The sequence below is a fragment of the Bombyx mandarina genome, chromosome 10 (genome assembly GCF_030267445.1).
Source record: "Bombyx mandarina strain Sakado chromosome 10, ASM3026744v2".
NCBI lineage: Eukaryota > Metazoa > Arthropoda > Insecta > Lepidoptera > Bombycidae > Bombyx > Bombyx mandarina.
This window is the reverse complement of record NC_143217.1, coordinates 14874569-14900819: the sequence shown is the minus strand read 5'-3', so window position 1 is coordinate 14900819 and position 26251 is coordinate 14874569. Positions and strand designations below refer to the sequence as shown.

Genomic DNA, 26251 nt, shown 5'->3' with positions numbered 1-26251 from the left:
AGTATAGTTACAACGGCTGCCCCGCCCTTCAAACCGAAACGCATTACTGCTTCACGGCAGAAATAGGCGGGGCGGTGGTACCTACCCGTGCGGACTCACAAGAGGTCCTACCACCAGAGATTCATTTTTATTACACTATGTTATTCCTTCACCGTGGAAGTCAATCATGAACATTTGTTAAGTACGTATTTCATTAGCAATTTGGCCGAGAGGGTCAGAAGTTTTGGGTGACGGCGGCTGTTTACCCGCAGACTCGGGTATTTAGTTTCCGGCGGCCACAATGAGAGGGTTATCAAATCGCACCGTATTTTCGAAATGAAGACTTTGCGGGTCGTTGACATAGTTAAAGAAAAATTTACGGCTTAGTCACGTTTACCTATCTCCAATTTAAATATTTCCAAAGTATTGAAATCGTTACAGTTTTCGTGGTCTTTAATGTTATTAGTTTAGTTAGATGTTGATATGTTGTATGTTTTTTTTTATTGCCATTGTAGGCAGACGAGCATACGGCCCACCTGATGGTAAGTGGTCACCGTCGCTCATGGACATCAGCAATGCCAGGGGCAGAGCCAAGCCGCTGCCTACCGTTATTAAGTTGATATTAGTCGACATCAGAATATGGTCCAACGTCAATATTTTATATTCCTTTGCTTACAAAAAGAACTAACGGTCTCTTGAAGTCTGCAAAGGTGTATAAGTGTGTACGTACGTAACATTAGCATGTAGTTACGCGAACCCATAAGATTTTCCCCTACCAAAAAGTGCCTAATGCGGCTATAGAAATTTTCACATCAAGAATTGTCACGTCGGTAGGAGTACCGCCATCCGTCGTCAAATGGCAAAAAACAGATATCGAAACAACATTGAAGTTTACCTTACGCGCCGTTATCAAAGAGTTTTAAATTGTATTTAGGCAAGTTCCTTATTATTCATCGCAAACCCCAGCGCGTAACAATGTATATGTGACATTTTCTTTAAACCATTGGTAATCACGGGTGGTAGGACCTCTTGGGAGTCCGCACGGGTAGGTACCTCCACCCCGCCTATTTCCGTCGTGAAGCAGTAATGCGTTTCGGTTCGAAGGGTGGGGTAGCCGTTGTAACTATACTGAGATCTTAGAACTTATATCTCGAGGTGGGTGGCGCTGTAGATGTCTATGGGCTCCAGTAACCACTTAACACCAGGTGGGCTGTGAGGTCGTCCATCCATCTAAGCAATAAAAAAAAATTACGAGGAGCATTTAATCATTCGCACATACGAGTAGTACCGCCTGATATTTTATCATTTATAATTGATCCTTTTGTACCAATAGCAATGTACATCACGGACAGTACCAAATTTCGACAGGTTTGACCGTAGCCAGCGGTCCGACTACGCCCCTGCCATTGCCCTTGTCCATAAGAGACGGTACGACTGTACGTCACTAACCACCAGATATTCTCGTCACCACCAGGAGCAACAACAAAAAGCTCACTTTTTTGACAACGAAACAACTGATCAGAAAAATATTTATATTTCATAAATTACATTGGTCACAATACAATCAACAGGTAAATTCATTTTAATGTAGTTTTGTATACGTATCAAAAATATATTTTACAATAAAAGTAAAAAATGCAAACATTAAAAATTATTCATCTAATCAGATCACAAAAATAAATAAAAATCCAAAATAAAATAAATGAAAAAATAAAACTACAAAAAAAACAAACAAAAAAACAATTTGATTGACAGTCATTAGAAAAGAATGCCTAACAAATGTTTTCCTGATAAACATTAAAATTAAGCCATATTGCATGTCTAATAGAAAGAAAGAAGAACAATTGAGAGCTATTAACATAAAAGAAAGGTTTTATTCCCATTTAGAAATTTGAATTTTAACTGAAATAGTAATGCCACTTAATTAATAAAAAAAATTGATACTGTATGTATGTACTACATATTCATAAAGAACATTTCCATTTTAAAAACTAGCTGAGTATAACCTTAATAAAATTCTAGTAGCTTGCGTAACACCATTTAGGATAATGTTGCCAGCAGAAAAAAATAAAAATAAAAACAGAGTATTGACCAGTTGAAAAATATTAATACTTCAACGTCGTTTGGAATGATAAGAGTCAGTCAAGAAATATAGAAAAGGAAACACTTTAAAATAAATAAAATCATATCCGAGTCTTTGAAGAGTTGTCTTTAACTTCAAATAGCTTTCTTAAAAAGTAAACCTGAAGAGTGCCGGTTGCCGTCACTGCTATGATTTGTATTATTGACCACCTGTAAAAAAACCTCGTTATTAATATGCCCTTACTGTTTAGACAGTCCTGTTACTTATAGTCTGAGATGTCTGCTGAGGAAGTTCATGGCGCGTGAATAGTGTATTGAATGATTAAAAGTCAACAACAACAATAAATACGCAAATTAATAAAACTCAGTATCCACTCTTTTACAAAAGTATTCTGTAATATACAGACATGTCCACTACCTGTTCTTTCTTTAGTTCACTTATTCTTTTTTTATTGTAATGTTAGCAAACGAACATAAAGACCAACCGATGGTAAGTGGCCCCCATCGCTCATAGATATCAACAATGCCAGAGTGCAGCAAAGCCGCTGTCTACAAAATTTTGTTTGTTGAGAGGAAGGGAGGACTACCTCACCAACCCTTTTCAGCCTATACGTAAATGAACTTATAGTTCTGCGGAACCAGAGTCGGTTGCTACAAAGACATCATTCTCTACATTGTCATTGACGCACACATATGCGTCAAAAATATCAGCTACCCAGCTGACATGCTGTTGCTAATTTTCATCATAATTGAGTTCGAAAATGGTATCTTCGCACCTGTTTAGTCCAAAAATTAGATGCATATGCAAAAATATAATATGTTTATGTTTTCCGGTTGTGGCAAAATGATTTACATCATAATAAAATACAAGCCACGTCAATTGTTCGTAACACACTATAAAAACAAAAAAATAAATACCTAAGTACATAAATATTGTTGTCTAACAGCAGGTTGTAATCACGAGATTCTCTCGCCCTCGAGTGATACTGGTACTGCAGTATGTCATTAATGTTCCTCTCCACAAACTGAATGGAAGACTGCAAGAAATTATATTTTTATGAGAGAGACTTAACACAACTTAAGGAAATATATCTTTGCTGTTTAGTACACATAATGTTCGAAAGAGGTTTCTCTGGTGGAAACTTATTATGCAAACTAATTGATTAAAAAAACTTATCTTTACCAAGGATATCAACGCTTGAAAGACAAACGTGACTAAGCGACAATAACTCCTTTGTACATAAATGATAGGCAATAACCATATTCAATGCGAAAAAATATATATTTCTAGGTCTATTAAAATCATTTCAATCCTACAGCTATATTCGTTAAATAGATTTTTTTTCAGGTATTTCTCAGGTATATTTTAAATTAATTTTTAAAACTTTAAATTAGTCTACTGTAAAGTTCACGCATTGTCGCTTAGTCACGTTTGCCTTTCAAGCCTCGATATATATGATACACCTATGCAATAACTTACACCAATATAAATCTACTAATTAATAAAAAATAACTTACAGTAAAATTTTTGATATTCATGTCCAGTTCCTCAACCTCTTTCGCATACTTCTCCCACATATCGTATCTGATCACCGATAAGTACAGATTAACTAATTTTCCAGCAAACCTTGAGAATTGGTTGTCAATACACACAGCATAGTAGCCGCCTACAAATAAGATTTCACTTATTGATATTGAAATCGAATTATCCAGTCAAGAAACCGCATTGTATGTGAAAAAGAAAAAATACTAAACAGTTTCTTACTTATTTCTGCCTTAAATATGTTACAATATAGTTTCAAATGTTCAGACAACCACTCTATTAATTTTAGTGTTGAAGGTCAGAGGTCTAGACTGGAAGGACTGAACTCATACATACAATAAAATTAAAATATATCAGAATTCAGATTTTACCTGATGATGATTGATCAGCATACTCTGCACTTTGTCTCCATTCATATGGATGAACTATTTTGCCATTTGGATGACGGACAGCGAACCCGCACATGCCGTCACCTCCTTTCAACACCTAAAATTATTTTTAATTAACTTTTATTTACCTTTTTGACATAAATTCTTATTTTTACTCATAGCTCACTGTATGCATTACACAGTTATGCCTTACATATTATTACTACTACTATTACCTAATTTACCTATTATGTTGCCTATTTCTGCCACAAAACATTATTGTATTCAAGTCTGTACCATTACAGCTGTTATACAGTAGTTTTGAGACATCGACCTCATGTGCCAAGGGGAGTAGCTGCATACACGTTGTAATACTCATTACTCGTTTCCTACGATAACCACTTATCCCCAGGCGAGCGCGAGGTTGTTCAAAAATGTAATAAAAAGGAAATTGAATAAAAAGTCTTGCAATCAGACAACTAATTTCAACAGAATTTACATTTTTACTTCTAGTTAAATATATTTGTATATTAACTAGCTAAATAAATAAATATTCCATCAAAACATTGGAAACAGCTGTTTGACTTAATCCGTCTTCTGTTTGATTATTTAAAAATAAAATAAATAAATTAAGTGTATTACGCGTATGCTCAGAACGACTAGACGACTGTAAAATATTTCTATATTAATTTACCTGATAACTGGCGTAGAAAGTGGCACCGGGTTGAACATATTGAAAGTAACAATCTTCCTTCCCAGCATCGAGGTGGACTTTGTAATCCATGGTAACGGCAGGTAGATTTTCGTACCATGGTGCTGCTGACGATGATAAACCATCGCCTTCGTGTGATAAAACAATAAATAATAATGTTATCACTGTAGACAAATGCCACGTCCTGAATGCCATGTTTTTATTTAAATATGACGTGTGTGACAGAGAGGCAGATAGCATGTGAAAGTAAAAGGTTCAAAAGAAGCATTCCGAGAAAAAGAAATTAGAATCATTCGTAAAATGGTATCTAATTGTTAAATAATACTTATCATTTATTATTTTAATATTTTTATTCTTATTTTTAAAGCGTTCATCTGTTATTAACAATAAAATGCTTTCTCCTGAAATAGTAAATATAGCCTGTTCATAGTAGGTAGTTCCATAGATAAATATGAGGTAGGGTAGTTCGGTCTGAATAAGTTATTGACATACCTACCTACTAAAAATTCTCTTTGACATTTGCAAAATCAACTTTTTATACAGTGACATTTAACCTAACTCAAATCAGACAGATAATAGATTTCTTGTTTGTATGATATAGACAAGAATTATTGCTACTATTGTTTAATTGATTACAATATACAAATTTGTGAAGGAAAACTAGGAAATTCTGTTGAAAATTCATAATACAATGAAAGCACGCTATTTAACATTTTTCTCCTACATAGGTACTGGGTTTAGGTGCGGAAAGTAAACAATATCTGCATTAAACATATCGGTAGCTAGAAATAAATACAACTGATCGTAATATAAATGTATAAAAAAATTACAGGTCTTCAGAAAAAATTTGGCTCAAGGAGAACAGAAATCTACCAGACCCTGAAAGCGTGCAGGGTATGATGGAATTATCACTTCTGAAACTACGCTCCTTGAATTATCCTAACGTTACTTTGTCTAGCCGGTAAGCTAAATGCGGTGACTACTGAAACCTAAAATAAAACTTGCCTGCTTGGCTCATTATTAGTTTTTAGTATGCGTAATTTAGTTAAATGATAGTAAATTTACAATACATTTTATTGATGAGATTCACTTATTTTTTTCTAAAAATACATATCGACGCTTGAAAGCCAAATGTGACTAAGTGACAATGCGTGAACTTTACAGTAGACTAATTTAAAGTTAAAATACCTGAAAAAAATTCTATTTGAACGAATCTAGCTGTAGGATTGAAATGATTTTAATAGACCTAGAAATATATTTTTTTTGCGCATTGAATATGGTTATTGCCTATCATTTATGTATAAAGCAGTTATTGTCGCTTAGTCACGTTTACCTTTCAAGCGTCTATATGCTTCCGACTTGTTTGTTTTGGCAGCACCTGGCCTTTTACAAGGACAAAACAGTAATAAAATTTACAAACATTAAAAACTAGTTATTATGTAGGAAATTTCGGGATAAGAATTTTTAGTTTATCAATAAAATGGTTGGTGCTTGAATACCACTCTGTGTATAATGTTAATTTTCATTACTGGCACATCATAAGAGGGTCTTTCATCCGATACCAAGTTATCATTACCTTTGGGAACGCCCAGTATAAATGTAAGTAATATATCTTGATCCAACACTAAAGTCACTATAGGAAACCACCCGTCCATAGGTAAAGTCTACATTTGGAATTTTTCTCATAGATAAAATTAGAAGTAATGAAAACTGCCATAGACCAAGGTTACCGATGTAGCTCAATATAAGTTGAAGTATCATTGTAGCATCAAGATATGATAAAAAACCTCTAATAAATGGGACTTATTATCACAATAACAGACTATACAGACAAAAACTCAAAAAAGTACCCTACTCATTGGATAGACTATTAGAGTTTTAATGAAGAAGGTAAAGGACTTTACGTTATGATGCATTACGGGACGGATAATGATATTTGAAACATAATATACACTTTGGCATAGTATTGTGGAATGCAATGGTGGTAGGACCTCTTATGAGTCCGCACGGGTAGGTACCACGGCCACACCTATTTCTACTGTGAAGCAGCAATGCATTTCGGTTTGAAGGGTGGAGTAGCCGTTGTAACTATACTGAGACCTTAGAACTATATCTCAAGGTGGGTGGCGCATTTACGTTGTAGATGTCTATGGACTCCAGTAACCACTTAACACCAGGGGTTTGAAGTCGTCGTAGCCTCAAGAATAAGTCGTCCGGTGCATTCGTGTTGAAGCGATGCAACGGTGTTCGAATTCCGCAGGCTGATACCAATTTTTCTAAAGAAATACGTACTCAACAAATATTCACGATTGACCTCCACGGTGAAGGAATAACATCGTGTAATAAAAACCAAACCCGCAAAATTATAATTTGCGTAATTACTGGTGGTAGGACCACTTGTGAGTCCGCATGGGTAGGTACCACCACCCCGCCTATTTCCGTTGTAGATGTCTATGGGCTCCAGTAACCACTTAACACCAGGTGGGCTCGTCCACCCATATAAGCAATAAAAAAATAAAAAAAACGAAGACAAATAAGTGAAAATATTAATATGCATTTTTTTTGTTTTTACTTAAATTGATGAACCATTTCAAGGCCCACATGGTGGTTACCAGAGCCCATAGACATCAATGTTAATGCCTTCAACCAACTGACATGAGTTCTAAGTCTCAGTTTTATAGTGCAATGGCTGTCCCACATTTTAAATCAAAACGCATTATTGCTTCATAGCAGTAATAGGAAGGGTGATGGTACTTTCCCCTGTGTGCTTCAAGACTCCAGTAAATGAACATTACGAGTGTCACCACCCTAAACTTGCTCATACCTGAATAAAGATCTGTACTGTATGTGGTGTTTCTTTAAAATCACCTTGTTACAGAACAGATGGAGGAGTCCATGCATTGAAATCAAGTGCACATTTTGATCTGGAAAGATATGGTACACAGATATATGATGCAAACAATATTTCATACCTTATGAATAGGTATTTCTTTGTCAACAACATAGGTATAATTGTGAAGCAGTGCCTCAGGGTGTCAGATAATTTTAATGCAAGGTTCAATGCCACTTCCAGGAGATACTTATATAGGTATGAAAATTATTTAAGTATTTAACCTATACAACAACAACATATGTGTGCATAATTATAACCACCATCAATCAGTTTATTGCATCTGAATGTTTTCAATTTTTTTTTAATAAAATTAAAAAAAGAGGTTTTATTTCCAACCAAAATCAACACAGCAAGTTACATGTTATATGCATATTGCATGTTATATTTTGTTGCTCCTCAATACTTGCATTAAAGAGATTTACAGATAAAAACAATCAGATTTCCAAAAATTACCAGATGAATAATTAATTTTATTTATTTATTGGTTAGATGAGTGGACGAGCTCACAGCAACCTGATGTTAAGTGGTTACTGGAGCCCTACAACGTAAATGCGCCACCCACCTTGAGATTCTCAGTATAGTTACAACGGCTGCCCAACCCTTCAAACCGAAACGCATTACTGCTTCACGGCAGAAATAGGCAAGGCGGTGGTACCTACCCGTCCGGACTCACAAGAGGTCCTACCATCAGTAATTACGCAAATTATAATTTTGCGAGTTTGATTTTTTTACACGATGTTATTCCTCCACCGTGGAAGTCAATCGTGAACATTTGTTAAGTACGTATTTCATTAGTAAAATTGGTACCCGCCTACGGGATTCGAACACCGGTGCATCGCTAGATACGAATGCATCGGACGTCCTATCCTTTAGGCTACGACGACTTGTCGGAAATTTTCATTTCAAAATATCTATTCGCCATATTTTATTGCATTTATAAACTCTGAAGACCAAAGCTAGCAGGAAACTGCTGATTTGGAGCTTAACACAATAGATTCCTAGGGTTCGTAGAGTTAGGCCCACAATCCCTGGTTCCCTGCTAACCCGGGTCTTCGGAGACTACAAATGTAGTGGGGGTGTAATTGAGATGTTAGGCAGTCAATTAGCTTAGTCCCTTAAATAAAAGATAATATATCATCAAATCATTCGGGATTTCACATTCATGATTTCATTCACAGATATAAGTTATTTTGATGATCGATGATGATGTAAGCTGACATGGCCAATGTGAACATCATCAGTAGGTTTATTTAATAATTACATTTCAGACTAGCAGTGCTAAAAAAAGATGTAGTGATACCAGAGAATGTCTCTATAGCATCTTTCATACCAGTGGAAGAATGGAAACGGTGCCACTTCATCAGGTAAAAAGTACTGTCATGACGGCAATTGTCTATGGCTACTTGTAACTCCTTAGATTTTTTTAAGTTTTAGTTTTTGTTGGTTAGGCGATGATCCAGAGTACCATCACACGCCTTGAATCTGGGGGAAAAAACGTCTAGTTCAAACTGTCATTTTTATAGACCCTTATAACTCCTTGGTACTTGATAAACTGTGATCCTCATCAGTACACTCTGAAAAACATGTGCGTTTTGGCAAATATATTAATAACACATGACAGCGTTTGTAAATTAAACACTGCCAAGTAACAATATTTTACAAAAATATTTTTTCTTTAGATTAGCAGAATTCGACATAGAAAAATTCAAAGAAGGAGCTAAACATTTAGAAGGCTACCACGACTTCTCGACGTTCAAGAGATTCGACAAACTACTCCAACACAAACACAACCGCAGAGAGTTGAAGAGCGTAACAATAAGGGCGGGTAAACCCGTTGTGACTGCGCACACGGAGAGCAGGGGGAGTGCATTCGATTATTGGGATATCGAATTCCACGGACGCGCTTTTGTACATAATCAGGTGAGGATCGAAATATAATTTACTGGTGGTTGGACCTCTTGTGAGTCCGCGCGGATAGGTACAACCGCCCTGCCTATTTCCGCCGTGAAGCAGTAATGCGTTTCGGTTTGAAGGGTGGGGCAGCCGTTGTAACTATACTGAGACCTTAGAATTTATATCTCAAGGTGGGTGGCGCATTTATTTTGCTGTGAACTCGTCCACACATGTAAGCAATAAAAAAATATAAAAAAATCTATTAAAGGTTCTCAGTGTTGCCAAGCACTTGGACGTAATATTATTTTTAAAAGCAACATCAAACAACAAGAAATAATCAACTTACAAATAGGTTGTAGATATGACTTCGTCGGATATAAGTTGGAAAATGTTAAATTTATATCTCTAAACAGGTCTCAGGCTTTCCTTTCGCTAGCCTAAGAGACTATTCCAGTTTCGTTAGGTGAGCTCACGGGGCTCAAACCGACGACGTTGCTAACACGAACCCTAGTAAGAGTCGTGCTTCGCAGAATCTACCACCGGATCGGAAACGCGACCCACTGAGAAGATCCGGCGAGAAACTCAGTGGGCTGTGTCTGAGGGTTAACATAACCTACCTACCCATACATAACTACCCGCCACAACCCTATTACAAGATTTTAAAATTGTACATTTCAGATTCGGCGTATGGTAGGCACTCTGATATCAGTAGCCATCGGCAAACTCCAGCCTGACGACGTCAAGGTTATGCTCCAGATACCATCGAAGCACTCGTGGCATTCTTTCATACAGAACTGCCCTTCGGACGGTCTATATCTTTGCGAAGTGGAATACGATCCTAAAGACCTGTTTTACGACCCCAATACTGCTGTTGAAAGTGAAACACTCGTTGAATCATAATATGTGTGCGAGAACTCCTACTGATCCTTACAGTAGTAGCATTTGATTGAACTGTTATATTAATCAGTAGAATAAAACAGAGAGGATAGTAAAACAACACGCTGTATATATTTAATAAATAAGTGAACCAATCGAATCGTTTGATAAACACGTTTTTATTTAAAATCAACATGAGCTTCGCGGACCAGTTACAGAAGCAAAAAGTTAAACTGAAAGGAACAGATACGATTGTAACAAATGCCGACGGACAAAGGTATATAGAAAGCAAAACCAACGAGAAAATTGTCCTCAGCCCCAACGCGTACGGTTTTGTCGTAGACAATAAACCTGACAATACGCCCGCGTTGATCACAGAACATCTATACGTAGGGTCGCAGGATTGCACGGCCGAGAACGTGCTAGTGCAGCACGACATCAGGCACGTGTTAAGTTTAGGCGTCAAAGTACCACTGAAGATCGATTATAAATATATCGATTGTCTCGATTTACCGGAAATCGATGTGAGACCTTTACTCGGGAAGAGTCTGCCGTATCTGCGTGACTGCGTGCTCTCGAAACAGAATGTTCTTGTGCATTGTAATGCGGGTGTGTCTAGGACTTCGACTGTGGCTATAGGATATCTGATGCAATATGAGAATATGAGTTTCGACGAAGCGCACAAACTCGTGAAGACGAAAAGACCAGCTGTAAGACCAAACGATGGGTTTAGGAAGCAATTGGAGCAATTGAAACCTGGTGAATTGATTTAACCATAGACTTACCCGTGTTAAACATATTGGGTGTATCCAAATAATGGCTTAATTGATTAATTTATAATTATGTTAATTGTTACGCTTTTCCTTCTTTATTTCAAGTAGTAGAAAATGTATTATGGTTAGACCAGGAGATATTTTTGGCGTTACGAGTATTTTTAATGTTTTGTAACATTTCATAGTTACACTAAACAAAAAAATCAGAATAATTTAGTTCAACTTTAATTGTGTAGTAACATTATATATGTGTTTATTTTATACTCTTTTAACCCTTTCCAAAGACATTTGCAGCCTAATTTCAATATATCTGTCATACTATGAAAAAATAAAATTGTTGATTAATATAATTTGAAAAGTAAAAAATATTTAAAAATAACTTTGATTATTTAGGTTTTTAAAATTATCATTGAACCCAAAAAGTTTTACATAAACTAAAATAAAATAAATAAAAAATAAAATAATAAGGTAAGACACAAGCTTGCCTTGTAGTCAAAGAATTGTATATAATAAATAATAGTTTAGTTCAAACGCCATTGTATTTATTGTATTAAGATGAGTTTATAAAAAATCAAATAATCATCAACAAAAAATTAGTGCAATTGAGTTATAGAAAATAAACATTGTTATTCTTAAAGGTTGTTTAGTTTTTTAGGTTTTTAAAGTTTAGTTTTAATGATTAAAACTTCAATTACAAACAAATGAAATATATTTATTAATAAAGGCAGTTCAAAGTACAGTAGCCAAAACAACAATAAAATTTATTCTTCAGTATTATTACTAAAAAAAATTATTTAATTATTACAAGACATGCTTTTACTGCAACAATATCTCATGCTATCACCAATGTCAATATACTATCGACAGGTTGTCAACTGTGAGCTGTTATTCTTAAAGGTTGTTTAGTTTTTTAGATTTTTAAAGTTTAGTTTTAATGATTAAAACTTCAATTACAAACAAATGAAATATATTTATTAATAAAGGCAGTTCAAAGTACAGTAGCCAAAACAACAATAAAATTTATTCTTCAGTATTATTACTAAAAAAAAAATATTTCATTATTACAAGACATGCTTTTACTGCAACAGTATCTCATGCTATCACCAATGTCAATACACTGTCGACAGATTGTCAACTGTGAGCGCAGTGGTACACACGCGTCACAACTCAACGTTACGTAAAATAATCAATAATTTAAATTTAAATAATTTAAAAACGACGACTTATTACACCCATCCCCCTATTTACACGTCTTACACGAATTTGCATTTACACAATTTATAAATTAACGAATTCATATCATTAACATTTTGTGGACTCATTCATTTGATAACATTGATACGAATAAAGTAGGATTGCCAGAGATTTTAAAATACAATTTGGGAAATACGTTCCCTCAATATGTGTTCACAATAACACAATGTGTTCGTGTGAAAGCAAGCGAAAAAAACATTTATTTCTTACTACGAGTATTAGAACTGGTAAGTCATGAATTACATAGCTTTTTGGGTTCTTTATAATAGGTAATCTGTGTCAGAAACATGGACTAAAAACTAAGTTATATCCAGGGACGTCTTAAACTAGGATGGGGCCCTTGGGCACACAAGAATTTGAGGCCCTTTTGGAAAGTAAAAAAAGCGAATTATAATAAAAAAAATTACTGAGTATGAGACAATTTATTATAGGTAATCAAATAGAGTATGATATAATATGTCATTAATTATATTAGAATGCTGCTGGTTTTTTGGTTAAGATTTCGATAACGGTTTCTTTCGGGATTTCTGTTGAGCAAAATCTTCTGTTATAGGCATAGTATATGCCTTCTAAATACCTTCTGATTACTGATTTGTGAAAAAAGTGTAATGTGCCCGACAAAAATGTTTTGAGAACAAACGTGTGAGACAAATTGTCGGTCTTTCGGGGCCCCTTGAGAATAGGGGCCCTGGGTACGGGCCCCGTGTGCCCTTATGGTAAAGACGGTATTGGTTATATCCATGGAAAGAAAAATTAAAATATTGGATCGTTTACGACTTTACGTAACAGAGAAGGATTAAGGACTTTGCTATTTTTTTTTATTCATGAAATAAGCCACAATATTCTTGGTAAGGTTTTTAAAATGTTGTGCTTTTGTTTAAGCTAAATAAAGCACTGAATTGAGCACATTTTGGGAGTTTATTTCGTTTTACACGGCATTACATAAGCATAATGAAGGATATTGATTTATATGGTTTTGTCGGGAACCCATCTTCAGTGTAGATAGGGGGATTGATGTACATTGAGGCTCTCTTCATTTGCAATTTATTTCTTACAGTCAAATATGTTTTGACACCGACTACATGTTTCTTATGAGGGGCGGGACAGTCGACATTATATTGAAATAGAGATCTGCTGACTTTTTAACCGCATAACAGCATTTGTCCAGTTATAAAGGTCAATAAAAAAGTAAGATTTACTTTGCTGTCAGTACTAAATAATATTCTACAATAAAATTAGCACCAATTTCGTAATAAATACACGTTTATAAACTTATAAAAACATAACATTTTATTTATAGTTTTGTGTAAATCGTCAAAAACGATTACTGTACAAAATTTTCAAAAAATTTACAGTACATCTACAACATTAATAGAAAACTGTTATACAGAGTGTATTTGGACTGGCGCAATCGAAATACATCCTGTATACAAAAACACGGTGATATGAATAAAATTACACTGACACAATGAAGAACTAAGGAAATAGATTGGCGCTTGAAACGCTATAGATTTTGATATTTTATTTCTTATTTATCATAGTCACCGATTCACTTTCACTCTAATCTTAACGGAATAGCTCTAATTAACGTAAAGTGAGACGCTGAAGACATTTGACGACAGTGTGAATATCTCTATATTTAAATAGGTAAAGGTAGTATCTTATTTGTTTGACAATCGCTTTTTTATGTAAGGAGATATTGACGAGCTACAGTTTTTCAATAAAAAATGGAGTATTTTTTTTAATATCAAAAAGAAAGCAACACATAAAATGAATATAAATCTTATAGCGTTAGCATTATGGTCGAACTTCGATCACTAAATAAACCCTGGTATATTTACTGTAAAACTGGTTAGAAGCATTATTAACCTTATCGAATGCCTGTTTTCTAAGAACGCACACTATGTATTTATAACGCTGCTTCAGACAATTAAAAAAAACTAATTATGTGGTGTCGTGGGACACCAGGTAGGAACGAAGTTCCTTCGGCTAATGTAGAATCGACACAATTTGCAAGAAAAAATCGTGCTCAATTTTATGTTGGTGTTCTTGATTTTTCTCTTAAATTTTGCTGATTAGTTTTTATTTAAGCACAAGAAAGTATTTAGGAAATTCAGTATTTTAGGAAATAATAAATTACGTAAAATAAAAATAAAATCGTAATTCAAATTATCAATTAAAATAACAAAATATGTCTCTTTATTTTTGTTTGACAACATAAAATTACATAGAAATAGAAATAATTACAAAATAGAGAGAGAAGGGATGAGAGAACGAAAAGAAAGAGGGAGAAAGAGAAAGGTATACACTACTCGCTTGTGCATACGACTGCCGCGCCTGCGCACGTCTCATTTAACGGTTTTATTCCACGCACTTTTTTCCACGGATTTTTTCTTACGGTTTTACTATCACATTTTTTTCAGTTCGGTCGCGCAGCAAAATCCCTATCCCCTCCAAGCCTGCCGTAAGGAACTTCGTTCCAAAAATAATTTTCTTTTGATAATTCTCTAATATACAAACAGATAGTTTAAATATACATATAATTTCAAGAGCCAATTAAAACACATTATTAAGTACAATTAAATTTGATTGTTCAAATACGAAGCATTCATTTCTTTCAATGTCCTAATTAATAATAATATATTCGCATTGGGTGTCGGTGGTTTTGGATACGAAATATTAAATATAATAGATTTGAATTAAACGTAGGTACATCAAAATTTTGACATTTTAACAAGATGTCTTGAGAAGACTGTGGAGGGTAGGAGTATTGTGGTGTGGAGGTGTAGAAAAGGATTGTGTGGAGGAGGCCTCAAACCGAAAAGGCGTTAAGGAGATCTCAAGCATCAGGCCGCAATCCAATAATCGACTAGGATAGCTTCACTCCACCCATCACGGTATTATGTGAACTACGCATTATTGATGTTGAAGTATGCCGAGTGAACAAATCGTATCGACTGTAATTAATGACGTCATCGTAATTATAATAACATAACACGAAAAACCATGGTTAGTAAAAATATTAAAACAAATATACAAATTAACTTTTTGCTATAGTGGCGCCATCTTACATTATGGTTTTCCTTCTACCCTCTACAGCAAATTTGAGCAAATAGTCTGTAGATCTACCAGACACAAAACTAAATATTAAATCGAGCTCACAAACATTCCGAGAATGTCAATAAGTACAAGTCGCCAGACAATAACAATTGAATTTGATTTAATTATGTTATAAATATTCCCTTTGTGTGAGGAAACTATATTACAATACATACAATTCTAATAATGTTCACGTCATTATTTGCAGACCGTTGAAATGTTTACATCAGCGTTAAATACCTAATACTCTGCTAACCGTTCAGTTTGAGCACTCATTAACACTTAGGCCGTTGCATCGGACGTAATTAAAAACATTATTATAATACGCTGTAACTCAAACTACTTGGCTTAGTTAAACAACCAATTATTAGATACGATTACGATATACTCGTACGTAAACATAATAAAATATAGGTCATGTCCTATCATAAATGAGAGAGTCAAATTCTAATCGCGTCTCATATTTTTAACATTTACAATTCTTCGCGATTTCGTTCAAAATTGAAGTTAGTATGTAATTTTTAGACTTTTTGAGCGCGACCAATAAAAATAATATAAAAAAGGGAATGTGCATTTTCTAAATCACAACTTTAGTCTCAACGAGCTAGTACATAAAATCTACACATAAATATGCACAAACACAACACACTGGTGAGTGCCGATTTGTGCTCAATTTGCTCTGATCAAAATAATCGTGCGAACATGAAAAATAAAAACATTTCGAAAAAACTCGACTCGGCAATTAAATATTAAAAAGTTTATATTACATTTCATGGTTAGTAACTTGGAATTTAACCGCTACTTCTTCGTAACAAGAAAACTTTATTTGTTAATAATAAAGAGACATGCGAAAGCTACAAAAAGAGCTTTCCGATTATAATCACAATTGTTTTCGAAGCAACAATATTAAAACCCTTTTCAATAGCTTGGTACACTCCTATGTTTATTTGTATGTAACCGATTCTTTGAACATAATTAAGACGTCATGGACTTGAAAATTTGCACACGCATCAAGGACCGATGCGAAATACAATAATTTACGAATATCAACTGGTTACAAAAATGATCAAATCGCCTCTTTTATATTTAGTGCGATTATTTTGATTTCATTATAATATCGAAGGGTGAAATGCTATTTGGTTTAAGCACCATTCCGCTTAATACATTTATCTTTGTAATTAAAGGTGCGTTTTATTTGGATTTAGTATCGACATTCGATTTTTTAAATTGAACTTCAGTTAAGTTTACTCCATTCAAATAGCTGAAGTTTTTTTTAATGACTATTTTTCCCAAAATTTTAAACTTTAAATGGCTCTCCTGTAAAGTTGCAAAAATGTCGCTTAAACCAAATAGCCTTTCACCTATCGATATATCTGTTTAATCTGTTGTGCATTAATATATCTATCTGCCCCTTAAAATTCTGTAGAATAATCGCTCGATAAAAAAAAGCATTTTTGGAAATGGCAACACATACTTATTATTTAATCACGTCTATTCAATAACGAATTGCTGTGGAATACATCGAGTTTAATGCATAATGGAACGTTTGATGAATGCATTAGAGTCGATATTAATTAAAACGTTGCACGACAATGTCGAACGCTATAATGACGTTGTCTAAACGTTATCGGATTGTTAATGAACGTTTTAGCTCTACCAAATAACTTTATATAACATTTCTTCTTATAAAGGGCCTCTGTTAATAACTCTGTTTGCGTATGCATGTTTAACTACTAATTAAAATGATTACTATAAAATGCTGTCACATACGGACTACCATACCATAACTTTTTGATTTTTAATTTCATATAATTCATCAATAAATCAGGTTCTCAGATTAAAACTATACTATACATTTGTCTTTATATTGTGTTGCCAATTATAAAACGTAGTTATAACCAGACTATAAATTTTCTAAACATAAGTATATTTTATAAATTTTGGCAACACTATCAAGGACGGATATAAACATTCACAATATCACTTAATTATAATTTTCTTTAAGTACAAACTCTAAACATGACTAATAACATTATTTATATATTTACTTTCATTGTACTCAATAAAACACTTATCACATACACTCTTATAATTATTATATTTAAAAAAAAAACAATAAAATATTTGTAAAAACATCACAAAAATCTATAAAAACGACGAAAAACAACAATATTCGAATAATAATAATAATAATAATAATTCATTTGTAAATTTAAATATCTTTGTATGATTTATGTCGGACGCGCAATGGGAACAAACGTTCTGACATGAAATTTACTGTCGTATAAATCGGGACGAGAAACTTCATTAGTCAATACGGACCTTAAAGTTTCCTGTTTAAATATATTGTAAATTATTTAATTAATATACACAAGGAATCACCGCTCAAAATAAAACCTGTAGAGCCGACTTCGTAATTACTAAAATGACAAAGCGATTAACATTTTAGACAGGATGCGGATACCTATCGCTGTCTCTCTCGCACACCCGCACCATATTGGCTACATGTGAAGTAAATCTCACTACAAATACATTGATACATTATATTTGAGCTAAGGTCGCCGGAGGCTACAGCGCTACCACTACCCCCACTGTCGGTAAGTGCCACTTTATTGACCCCCAACCATCACCACAATAGAAGGTATAAATGCAAGGAGCACACGTCCTTACGGATCCATCATCCCACGCTTAGTGCGAATATTTTAACGATCTCGATAGCGTAAAAGTTAGCTCATATTTCTATGGAATGGGATCGTTTGCCTACGTTTGCCGCTAGAGGCGCTGTTCCAACTGCATACAAAATTGGGCTAACTTTTACGCTATCGAGAACGTTAAAAAACTCGCACTAAGCACACTGATCCAATAATCCTTGCATTAGATGCCTTCAGCTCTAACACTAGGAGCAGGCTTAGGGACCCCGGTAACCGTACTCGTCGAACTCGGCAAAGAGTTCGACGTGCAACCTAACCTAAACATCAGCCCGCTGAGTTTCTTGCCGGATCTTCTCAGCGAAGCTTCGCGAAGCATCTGTCCTTGAGTTGTTAGGTGTCCTTTGGAGGCGATCGGGTAGCTGTTAGCAAATCCGACCCTTCCTGGCTGAGCCCTTGCTCGCCCACCTGTCCTCGTAAAACTGGAAAGGCCTCCGGGCCACCAGTAATCTCTCAAACATAAAAAAAATAATAGAAGAAGGTTCCTATCCTAATTTTGTAATTTGTGTTACTCATGTAGCGGATAGCCATCATACAAACACAAAATATTTGACAGATGCCTGAATCTCGCTCTCGACATTTTCATGATAAGCTAACATATGTACATACGAGTATATACAAGTTCCGAACAACAACATTGGGACAGTCTGTCTACCGAGAAATATCATTGGCTCGCTGCTATATGTTCCCTTTCTCGTTTTGCCCAAACGTACTTATTTAAATGCGTAACTATTTTAACCGCCAAATCATTTTGTAGAAATTCCAAGCACGCCTAATTCATCCAACTTATCCAATCCAGTCATTTTAAACTATCTATCGCTTTATCCTATCTAGAAATAGAATAGAACTTGTTACCAAATCGGTGTCGGGTGCATCGAATTATGCATATTAATATTCATTCTCCTGCCCTCCTCCTAATCACCTAGGGTCGGCGCAATATGTTTCCTCCTTCCATACTCCTCTATCATATACCATTTCTTCGCTCACTCCCCTCTTACCCATATCGTCTTTCACGCAATCCATCCATTTCTTCTTAGGTCTACCTCTTCCTCTAAAGCCACATTCATAGTTAAGTTAAAACTCAACCAACCTCATTATCATTTTGTCTCTTCATATGTACATACCATCCATATTAATATAAAAATTATTATGTTATATTGATATTATTAAACGGTATTTTTTCCATAAGTTTTTCTTTTTTTTGGAATGGACGGATCGCGGGTATTCCAAGGTATCTACGGCTGGACTAGTCAGGGACTAGGACGGGTGCTCACAAGGACTCGGTCAGGAGAGGTTGTTCCAACTATATTGTATAATGTGTTTTCTTGCTATTGAAAGAAAATTCAGATTACCTTTCTTATCGAGGCTAATTGTTTTATAAAAAATTCAATGAGGTTTGTAGAGAGTCCTCAACGGTAGACCGCTACTTGATAGTGCTGCTGTCCATGAACAACAGTGATAATAAGCAAATCATCAGGCGAGACGTATCGTTTGTCTTCAAAGGCAAAAAAGCATTATTAAATATGCTTATATAATTATAAATAATAAATATTTTTTCTTTACATAGTTTTTCACATATTCCATCGAATAAAATATATTGATTTTTGTTTTCACAAACGTGACGTCAGCTTTTCAATATAAATCGATTGAAAGGTGGGAATGGCATTCATAATATTATTACATAATATATACATTAAATTTCGTAAAACTAGTTATTTAGTATTGATGATATTTAATTTTATATAACTTTAAAATGATAATGTTCATTTAATGTTAGGGACGGACAAATTGACAGACAAATGTAAGTATGTATACACAAAAATTAAGTACATTATCTTATTCTAAAAAACGTTAAATTGATAAATCGCAATACGCGGTCAATATATACACAACCGAATAATTAAACTAAGAATAACTAAATAAAAACTTTCATTTGCTTAAACAATCTCTTCCGGTGAGATCGAGTTTATTCTACAGTCTTTGAAAAAATATGTAATTAAGTACGATTGAACACAGAGTTAGTTACGTCGAGGCGACGAGAGCCACTGGGCCGCAACTGTGATTATTTTAACGGTTAATTTTATTTAGCGAACCAGCTGTAGAGCTTTGTACGCAATAAACGCCATTATGACTTCCAGTTTCTTGTGTTAGCACTTATAAAGTCTGATTTTTATTATATATACAACGTTGATTACTTTTGTCAGTCTATTAGCATGTGTACTGCGGGCGCGAGTGCGGGTGCGTCGTTTAGAAGCTCTTGAGCGTGACGCCCCTGGCGGGCAGGCTGTTGGCCTTGGCGGGCGCGTCGCGCGCGTGCGAGTGCGCCAGCGCGATGCTGAGGCACTGCACCCACTCCTCGGCGTTCTTGCCGTCCTTCGGCTTCAGGATCAGCGTCTGGTCCCCGGTGAATATCTCGAACGCCTTCGGGATGTTGCGGGCGCCGCGCGACACCTTCACGGACCGGATCTGATTGATGTCGATACTTTCGCCGCCGCTCTGCGGACGAGGGATTTTGTAAATTAACGGGCCGAAGAGTACGCGTCGGTAGGTGGTCGTCGTCGCTCACGGGCAAACTGAATGAGAGCACAGCCGCGATGATACCTCCACTACAACGCTCTAGCTAGCTCTCCACAACAAAGACGACTGGAGTCTTATTCTAAGATTTTCAAGAAAGCAAACATATCATACTCACAGATCCCTTGCATGAGAGGTGGGCGCCGGAGAGCGTGAAGTACCTGGTGCGCCAGCGACGGAAGATCCTCCAGCGGCCCTTCTTCTCCTTGAGCGTGCCCTCGATGACGGGCGCGGCGCAGGGCGACAGGAAGGGCAGCGCGCGCTCGGGCCGCGTGCACAGGAAGCAGCCCCAGGCGCCGCGGGAGTCCCGCTCGAACACGTCGAAGAAGCCGGCGGCCCGCAGCTCGTCCACCAGCAAGTCCTGGTCCTTGACCGGCGGGAAGGCACCCGTGACCAGCGTGAGGAAGGTCTTGTTCTCGCACTTGAGGATGTCCCAGCAGTGCTTGAGGCTGGCCAGCGTGGGGTCGCGCGAGGACAGCGCCGCGGCGTGGCGGGCCTGCAGCGCCAGGAACATGAGGTGCACCCACACGCGGGGCGCGCGGGTGCGCACGCAGAATGGCGCCGCAGAGAACAGGCAGTGCGCGCCGCGCCCGCCGCACGCGAACGACAGCCGCGCGTGCTTCTTCGAGCGCCGCTCTGCGCGCAGCGACACCACGCACAGCATTAGCAACTCACCCAAACCCTGCTGCCACTACTGCAGCCGCTATCCCTACCCTCCAAACTGGAATGCTGCTTCGCGGCAGAAATAGACAGGATGACGGTACCCACGCATGCGCACTCACAATATATTACGCCCTCTCCACTGAGAGACAATGGTCGAACCGGCAAGTAGAGCCAATGAATATAGCAAGTAGAGCCATTATACAATGAATCAAGTCACCTTCGATAGTACACTTGGCGGGCGGCGGCAGCCTCAGCGAAACATTATCCATGTAAGCTTTGATCTTGTCCAAATGCTTCTCGCAGAAGTGCTGGACGGTGTCGCGCATCGGGTACGGCTCAAACACGCTGATCCTGTGGTTTGAATTGTCCGTGTTGTTCGCTCCGTTGATCATGGTCACACTAGTGTTGTTCGCGCGGCGTGACGTCACGGTCACCGGTCCGGTTATCGATATAGAATTAGGGTTGGAGCACGGCGGGGAATTGGCCGTGGAGGTGATGATGGAAACGTGGCCCAGTGCATTGTTCGAGTGCTGGATCGATACGGAGGGAGTGAGAGCGTCGGAAGATTTTCCGGTGAGCGGGTTTACCGATATCGATTGCGGTTGGTGCGGTGGATTAGTGATGATCGTTGGACCGTTTGTCTGAAATATAAAAAAAAGTTATCATAGAACTATTCATATTTTTTTGATTTCTACAATCTAATGGCAAAGAGAATGAAGTACATATAAAAAAAAAAAAAAGCATTCTTTGCAAAAAGTCGAAACCATAGACAATGAAAATTTAGAACAAATAAATAAATATTTACTAACATAACAGGAATTTAACTAAAAATAAAAGATACAATGTGTGCTCTGCCGAATTTGTAAAATGAATATTTGTGAGCCTGGATGAATATTGTTTAATTGTTTTGTACATTCAACAACTTTTTGGTCTATATAGAAAAGGAGTGTTCTATTGCTTTCCTATAAACAGACTTAGAATAGTATTAATAAAGCGTTCTCTGTCTAGGTTTTTTTTTGTTTTCATTCATGTTGAGTGACTCACCGTGTTAGGTGGAGCTCCGATAACGATATTGTGATGGTGGTGTTGTCTGGGAGTGTTGGCAGTCTTGTTGGCCGCAACGCTGGACGTGCACACACCGGGCTTGCCGTTCGTCGTGACTGTGTGAAGCGAAACGTAGTTTTAGGGATTATGTTGCACATTCCCTACACCGGCTGTCACACAAAATTTCTAGAGTGACAACAGGTGACAGTTTGCTTGATGTAAACAAGGGTTAGTTCTAATAATATATTTTTGTTCATCAGTGTTACATAGGTATTAAGACTGCTTGGTGAACTTTTGAACTACAGTATTTTTCATAAAGTTAATATTGAACTTTTAAAAAAAAACATATTTATTCGTATATTTGTTATCCAATTTTATCGTTGTCTTAATTTTTAGACTATTATTTTTATAAACAATTTAAATAAAATATGATCAGAAATTTCATTCAAATATGATCATTTGAAAAATGAGACAGGTAAAGTTTTAATGAGAGATGACGAAATAAAAGAGATCTGGAAGATATATTTTGAAAAATTAATGAATGAGGAGAACGACTGGAATAGAGTGATTAATAGGAAGCCAGAGAACGTCGGACTTGTGAATGAGATTAGTATGTATGAAGTTAGAGAAGCAGTGAGAAGTATGAAAAGCGGAAAATCGGAAGGACCAGACGGTATACCAGTGGAAGTATGGAAGATACTGGGAGAAGACGGATATAAGTGGCTGACTTTATTCTTCAATAAGCTGCTGCAAGAAGAAGTGATTCCTACGGAATGGAGCATCAGTACGCTGGTGCCCATATACAAAAATAAAGGGGATGTGCAAGACTGTGGCAGCTATCGGGGAGTAAAGCTTATATCTCATAGTATGAAAGTTTGGGAGAAAGTGATAGAAAAGCGATTGCGAGATGAAAGTGAGATCACCCAAAACCAGTTCGGGTTCATGCCTGGTCGCGGGACAACGGACGCCATATTTGCACTACGCCAAGTGTGCGAAAAACATCGCGACGTGCACAGGAATCTGCATATGGTGTTCGTTGATCTAGAAAAAGCGTACGACCGAGTACCTAGAGCAGTTTTGTGGTGGGCATTGAATGAGAAAGGTATACCTGGTAAGTATGTGAGGTTAATCTGTGCCATGTACAGTCGAGCCAGGACGTATGTACGAACCGCCGCGGGGAATTCCGACGAGTTCAATGTGGCAGTGGGCTTACACCAAGGGTCTGCACTAAGTCCCTATCTCTTCCTGCTTGTGATGGATGCCTTGACATCGGAGATACAGGAAGAGCCCCCTTGGTGTAGGCTGTTTGCCGATGACATAGTGCTCGTCGGAGAAAACGGGCTCGAGGTCCAAAACATACTGCAGAAATGGCGATGCAAGTTCGAGAGTGTTGGCCTAAAAATCAGCAGATCGAAAACCGAACGTCTGTTCTGTGATTTTGGCGGTCCCTCCAATTTTACACCCATTTCCCTCGACGGAACACCTTTGCCAGTTTTTTTTTTTATCCTACCTAAGCTGATAGCCTTGAGAGGCTATGTCAGCGTAACCCTAACTTTAGTAGGTGAGCTCACGGGGCTCAACCTGACGATGTTGCTAACACGAACCCTAGCAAGAGCCGTGCTTCGCAGAATCAACCACCGGATCGGAAACGCGACCCACTGAGAAGATCCGGCGAGAAACTCAGTAGGCTGTGTCTGAGAGTTAATTTACTCGTCGAGCCCTTCGTCGCAAGCGACGGGTTCGACGAGAACGGTGACCGGTGATTTGCCAGTATGTCAAGATTTCCGATACCTAGGGTCTGTTATCCAAAGCGACGGTGAACTGGATCGTACTGTGAGGCACAGAATTGACGCAGGATGGATGAAATGGCGGCAGGTCACGGGCACCATATGTGACTCGCACATCCCTCTTCCCCTAAAAGGGAAGATATATAAGACCTTAATAAGGCCTGCCGTCTTGTATGGATCAGCTTGTTGGACAACGAAAGTGGCAGATGAAAGGCGATTGCATGCAGCAGAGATGCGAATGTTGCGATGGATGTGTAGAGTAACGAGAATGGATAGAATACGGAATGAATATGTTAGAGGAAGTCTGAAAGTGGCACCTGTGACAGAGAAGCTGAGGAGTGCACATTTGGGATGGTATGGACATGTGATGAGACGGAATGAAAATGAGGTTGTTAAGAGAGTGTTAACTATGAATGTGGAAGGATTTAGAGGAAGAGGTAGACCTAAGAAGAAATGGATGGATTGTGTGAAAGACGATATGGGTAGGAGGGGAGTGAGCGAAGAAATGGTATATGATAGAAGAGTATGGAAGGAGAAAACATGTTGCGCCGACCCCAGGTGACTGGGAGAAGGGCAGGATAATGATGATGATCAGAAATTTCTAATTAACCTTTTTTTTTTTAAATGTACATCTCCAAGAAAAAAAGTTGTGTGTATTCATCCTCGCCATCCATCCTAGGGCCTAGTATAGAGTATTAAAATTTATTGAGATGTCCTCACCGGTGCTGCTGGCGCTGTTCTGCTGTTGCAAGTTGATCTGCTGCGACGACGACAACCGGGTCATGCTCTTGTGGAGCCCTCCGACCGAGCCGCCTGTAATGTAACCATCTGATATAGGGCTGTCCGACCTGAGGCCTGCGACCCAAGAATGTGCGGCCGGCACAATTTTAAAACATAAAATAAATTTGTTAAGAAGTTTTCAATATATAATAGAATTATATAAAAACGATAGCGTGATTTAGCCCATCGCGTTCGTGCCCTTTTTATTATTTAATTCTCTTACATAGACAGCCCTAATTTAATAGATAAAGTATATTCTTATGATAAAGTGTTTTTCTAAATTAAATAAATAATAACATGTCACTGTTTTACTATCGCCCGCCCGCACCAGAGAACTGTTCATCCATACTACTTAGAACCACTGTGTTGATCTGGTGTTTTTTTTATTTTTATTTTTTTATTGCTTAGATCACTCGAGCTCACAGCCCACCTGGTGTTAAGTGGTTACTGGAGCCCATAGACATCTACAACGTAAATGCGCCACCCACCTCGAGATATAAGTTCTAAAGTCTCAGTATAGTTACAACGGCTACCCCACCCTTCGAACCGAAACGCATTACTGCTTCACGGCGGAAATAGGCGGGGTGGTGGTACCTACCCGTGCGGACTCACAAGAGATCCTACCACCAGTGATTACGCAAATTACAATTTTGCGGGTTTGGTTTTTATTACACGATGTTATTCCTTCACCGTGGAAGTCAATCGTGAACATTTGTTGAGTACGTATTTCATTAGAAAAATTGGTACCCGCCTGCGGGATTCGAACACCGGTGTGTTTCTAAAGATTTTTTTCTGTCACGTACCATCCGGCTTTGGAATGAGCTCCCCTCCACGGTGTTTCCCGAGCGATATGACATGCCCTTCTTCAAACGAGGCTTGCGTAGAGTACTCAGCGGTAGGCTATACCTTTTACTTTGCTGATGTTTATTATTTATTTATTATTTATTATTTATTTATTAAGTTGCACCAACAAAGTGATCATCAATACAAAACATTGACAAATTGACAAAAGTTCATGGCTGATGTCACCTCAATTATAGGTGCAATCGACAGTGCATTAACATCAAAAATAAAAAAAATATACAGTTAAGATTTGAATACATTTCATTCATTGCTTATGATTAATTTAATTGGGAGATGATCCGCGACAGATTTTTCCTGTAAGTAGTGAGACAATCAGAAAAAACATCTATTTCACTTAAAATAAGTTCAGCGCAATCGGA

The 26251-nt window shown here is 37.1% G+C and overlaps 4 protein-coding genes across 10 annotated transcripts in view; 2 read left to right on the top strand and 2 right to left on the bottom strand.

Annotated features, from left to right (window-relative positions):
• Nucleotides 1–1497: 1497 nt before the first annotated feature.
• On the bottom strand, nucleotides 1498–4931 carry loj (p24 family member logjam). Its single transcript, XM_028182349.2, has 5 exons — nucleotides 4667–4931; nucleotides 3976–4090; nucleotides 3580–3728; nucleotides 2980–3098; nucleotides 1498–2271 (listed from the first exon to the last, which is right to left on the bottom strand). Exons 1-5 carry the CDS (start codon nucleotides 4922–4924, stop codon nucleotides 2163–2165), a joined length of 750 nt encoding a protein of 249 aa, XP_028038150.1. The 5' UTR covers nucleotides 4925–4931; the 3' UTR covers nucleotides 1498–2162.
• On the top strand, nucleotides 4865–11756 carry LOC114248913 (tRNA pseudouridine synthase-like 1). 5 transcript variants are annotated; one of them, XM_028182347.2, is made up of 6 exons: nucleotides 4865–4987; nucleotides 5517–5645; nucleotides 7563–7772; nucleotides 8846–8941; nucleotides 9257–9497; nucleotides 10149–11756. In XM_028182347.2, exons 2-6 carry the CDS (start codon nucleotides 5581–5583, stop codon nucleotides 10368–10370), a joined length of 834 nt encoding a protein of 277 aa, XP_028038148.2. In that variant the 5' UTR covers nucleotides 4865–4987; nucleotides 5517–5580; the 3' UTR covers nucleotides 10371–11756. The 5 variants fall into 5 exon arrangements, with proteins under 5 accessions (XP_028038148.2, XP_089586835.1, XP_089586834.1 ...); XM_089730708.1 differs by lacking the exon at nucleotides 4865–4987 and adding an exon at nucleotides 5212–5434; XM_028182348.2 differs by lacking the exon at nucleotides 4865–4987 and adding an exon at nucleotides 5214–5412.
• On the top strand, nucleotides 10541–11756 carry Mkp (MAP kinase-specific phosphatase). Its single transcript, XM_028182350.2, has one exon. The coding sequence runs from the start codon at nucleotides 10541–10543 to the stop codon at nucleotides 11117–11119; it is 579 nt and encodes a 192-aa protein (XP_028038151.2). The 3' UTR covers nucleotides 11120–11756.
• Nucleotides 11757–12069: 313 nt separating this feature from the next.
• The window catches only part of melt (ventricular zone expressed PH domain-containing protein melted), a 29965-nt gene continuing 15783 nt past the window's right edge, over nucleotides 12070–26251 (bottom strand). For 2 of the 3 annotated variants that reach the window (XM_028182339.2, XM_028182340.2), the window contains exons 8-12: nucleotides 24969–25061; nucleotides 22462–22577; nucleotides 21635–22058; nucleotides 20873–21390; nucleotides 12070–20676 (exon numbers count right to left, since the gene is read on the bottom strand). In XM_028182339.2, coding sequence (XP_028038140.2) covers nucleotides 20428–20676; nucleotides 20873–21390; nucleotides 21635–22058; nucleotides 22462–22577; nucleotides 24969–25061 — 1400 coding nt within the window. In that variant the 3' untranslated portion in view covers nucleotides 12070–20427. The remainder of the gene's footprint in view (nucleotides 20677–20872; nucleotides 21391–21634; nucleotides 22059–22461; nucleotides 22578–24968; nucleotides 25062–26251) is intronic. The other variant, XM_028182341.2, reaches the window with a different exon arrangement.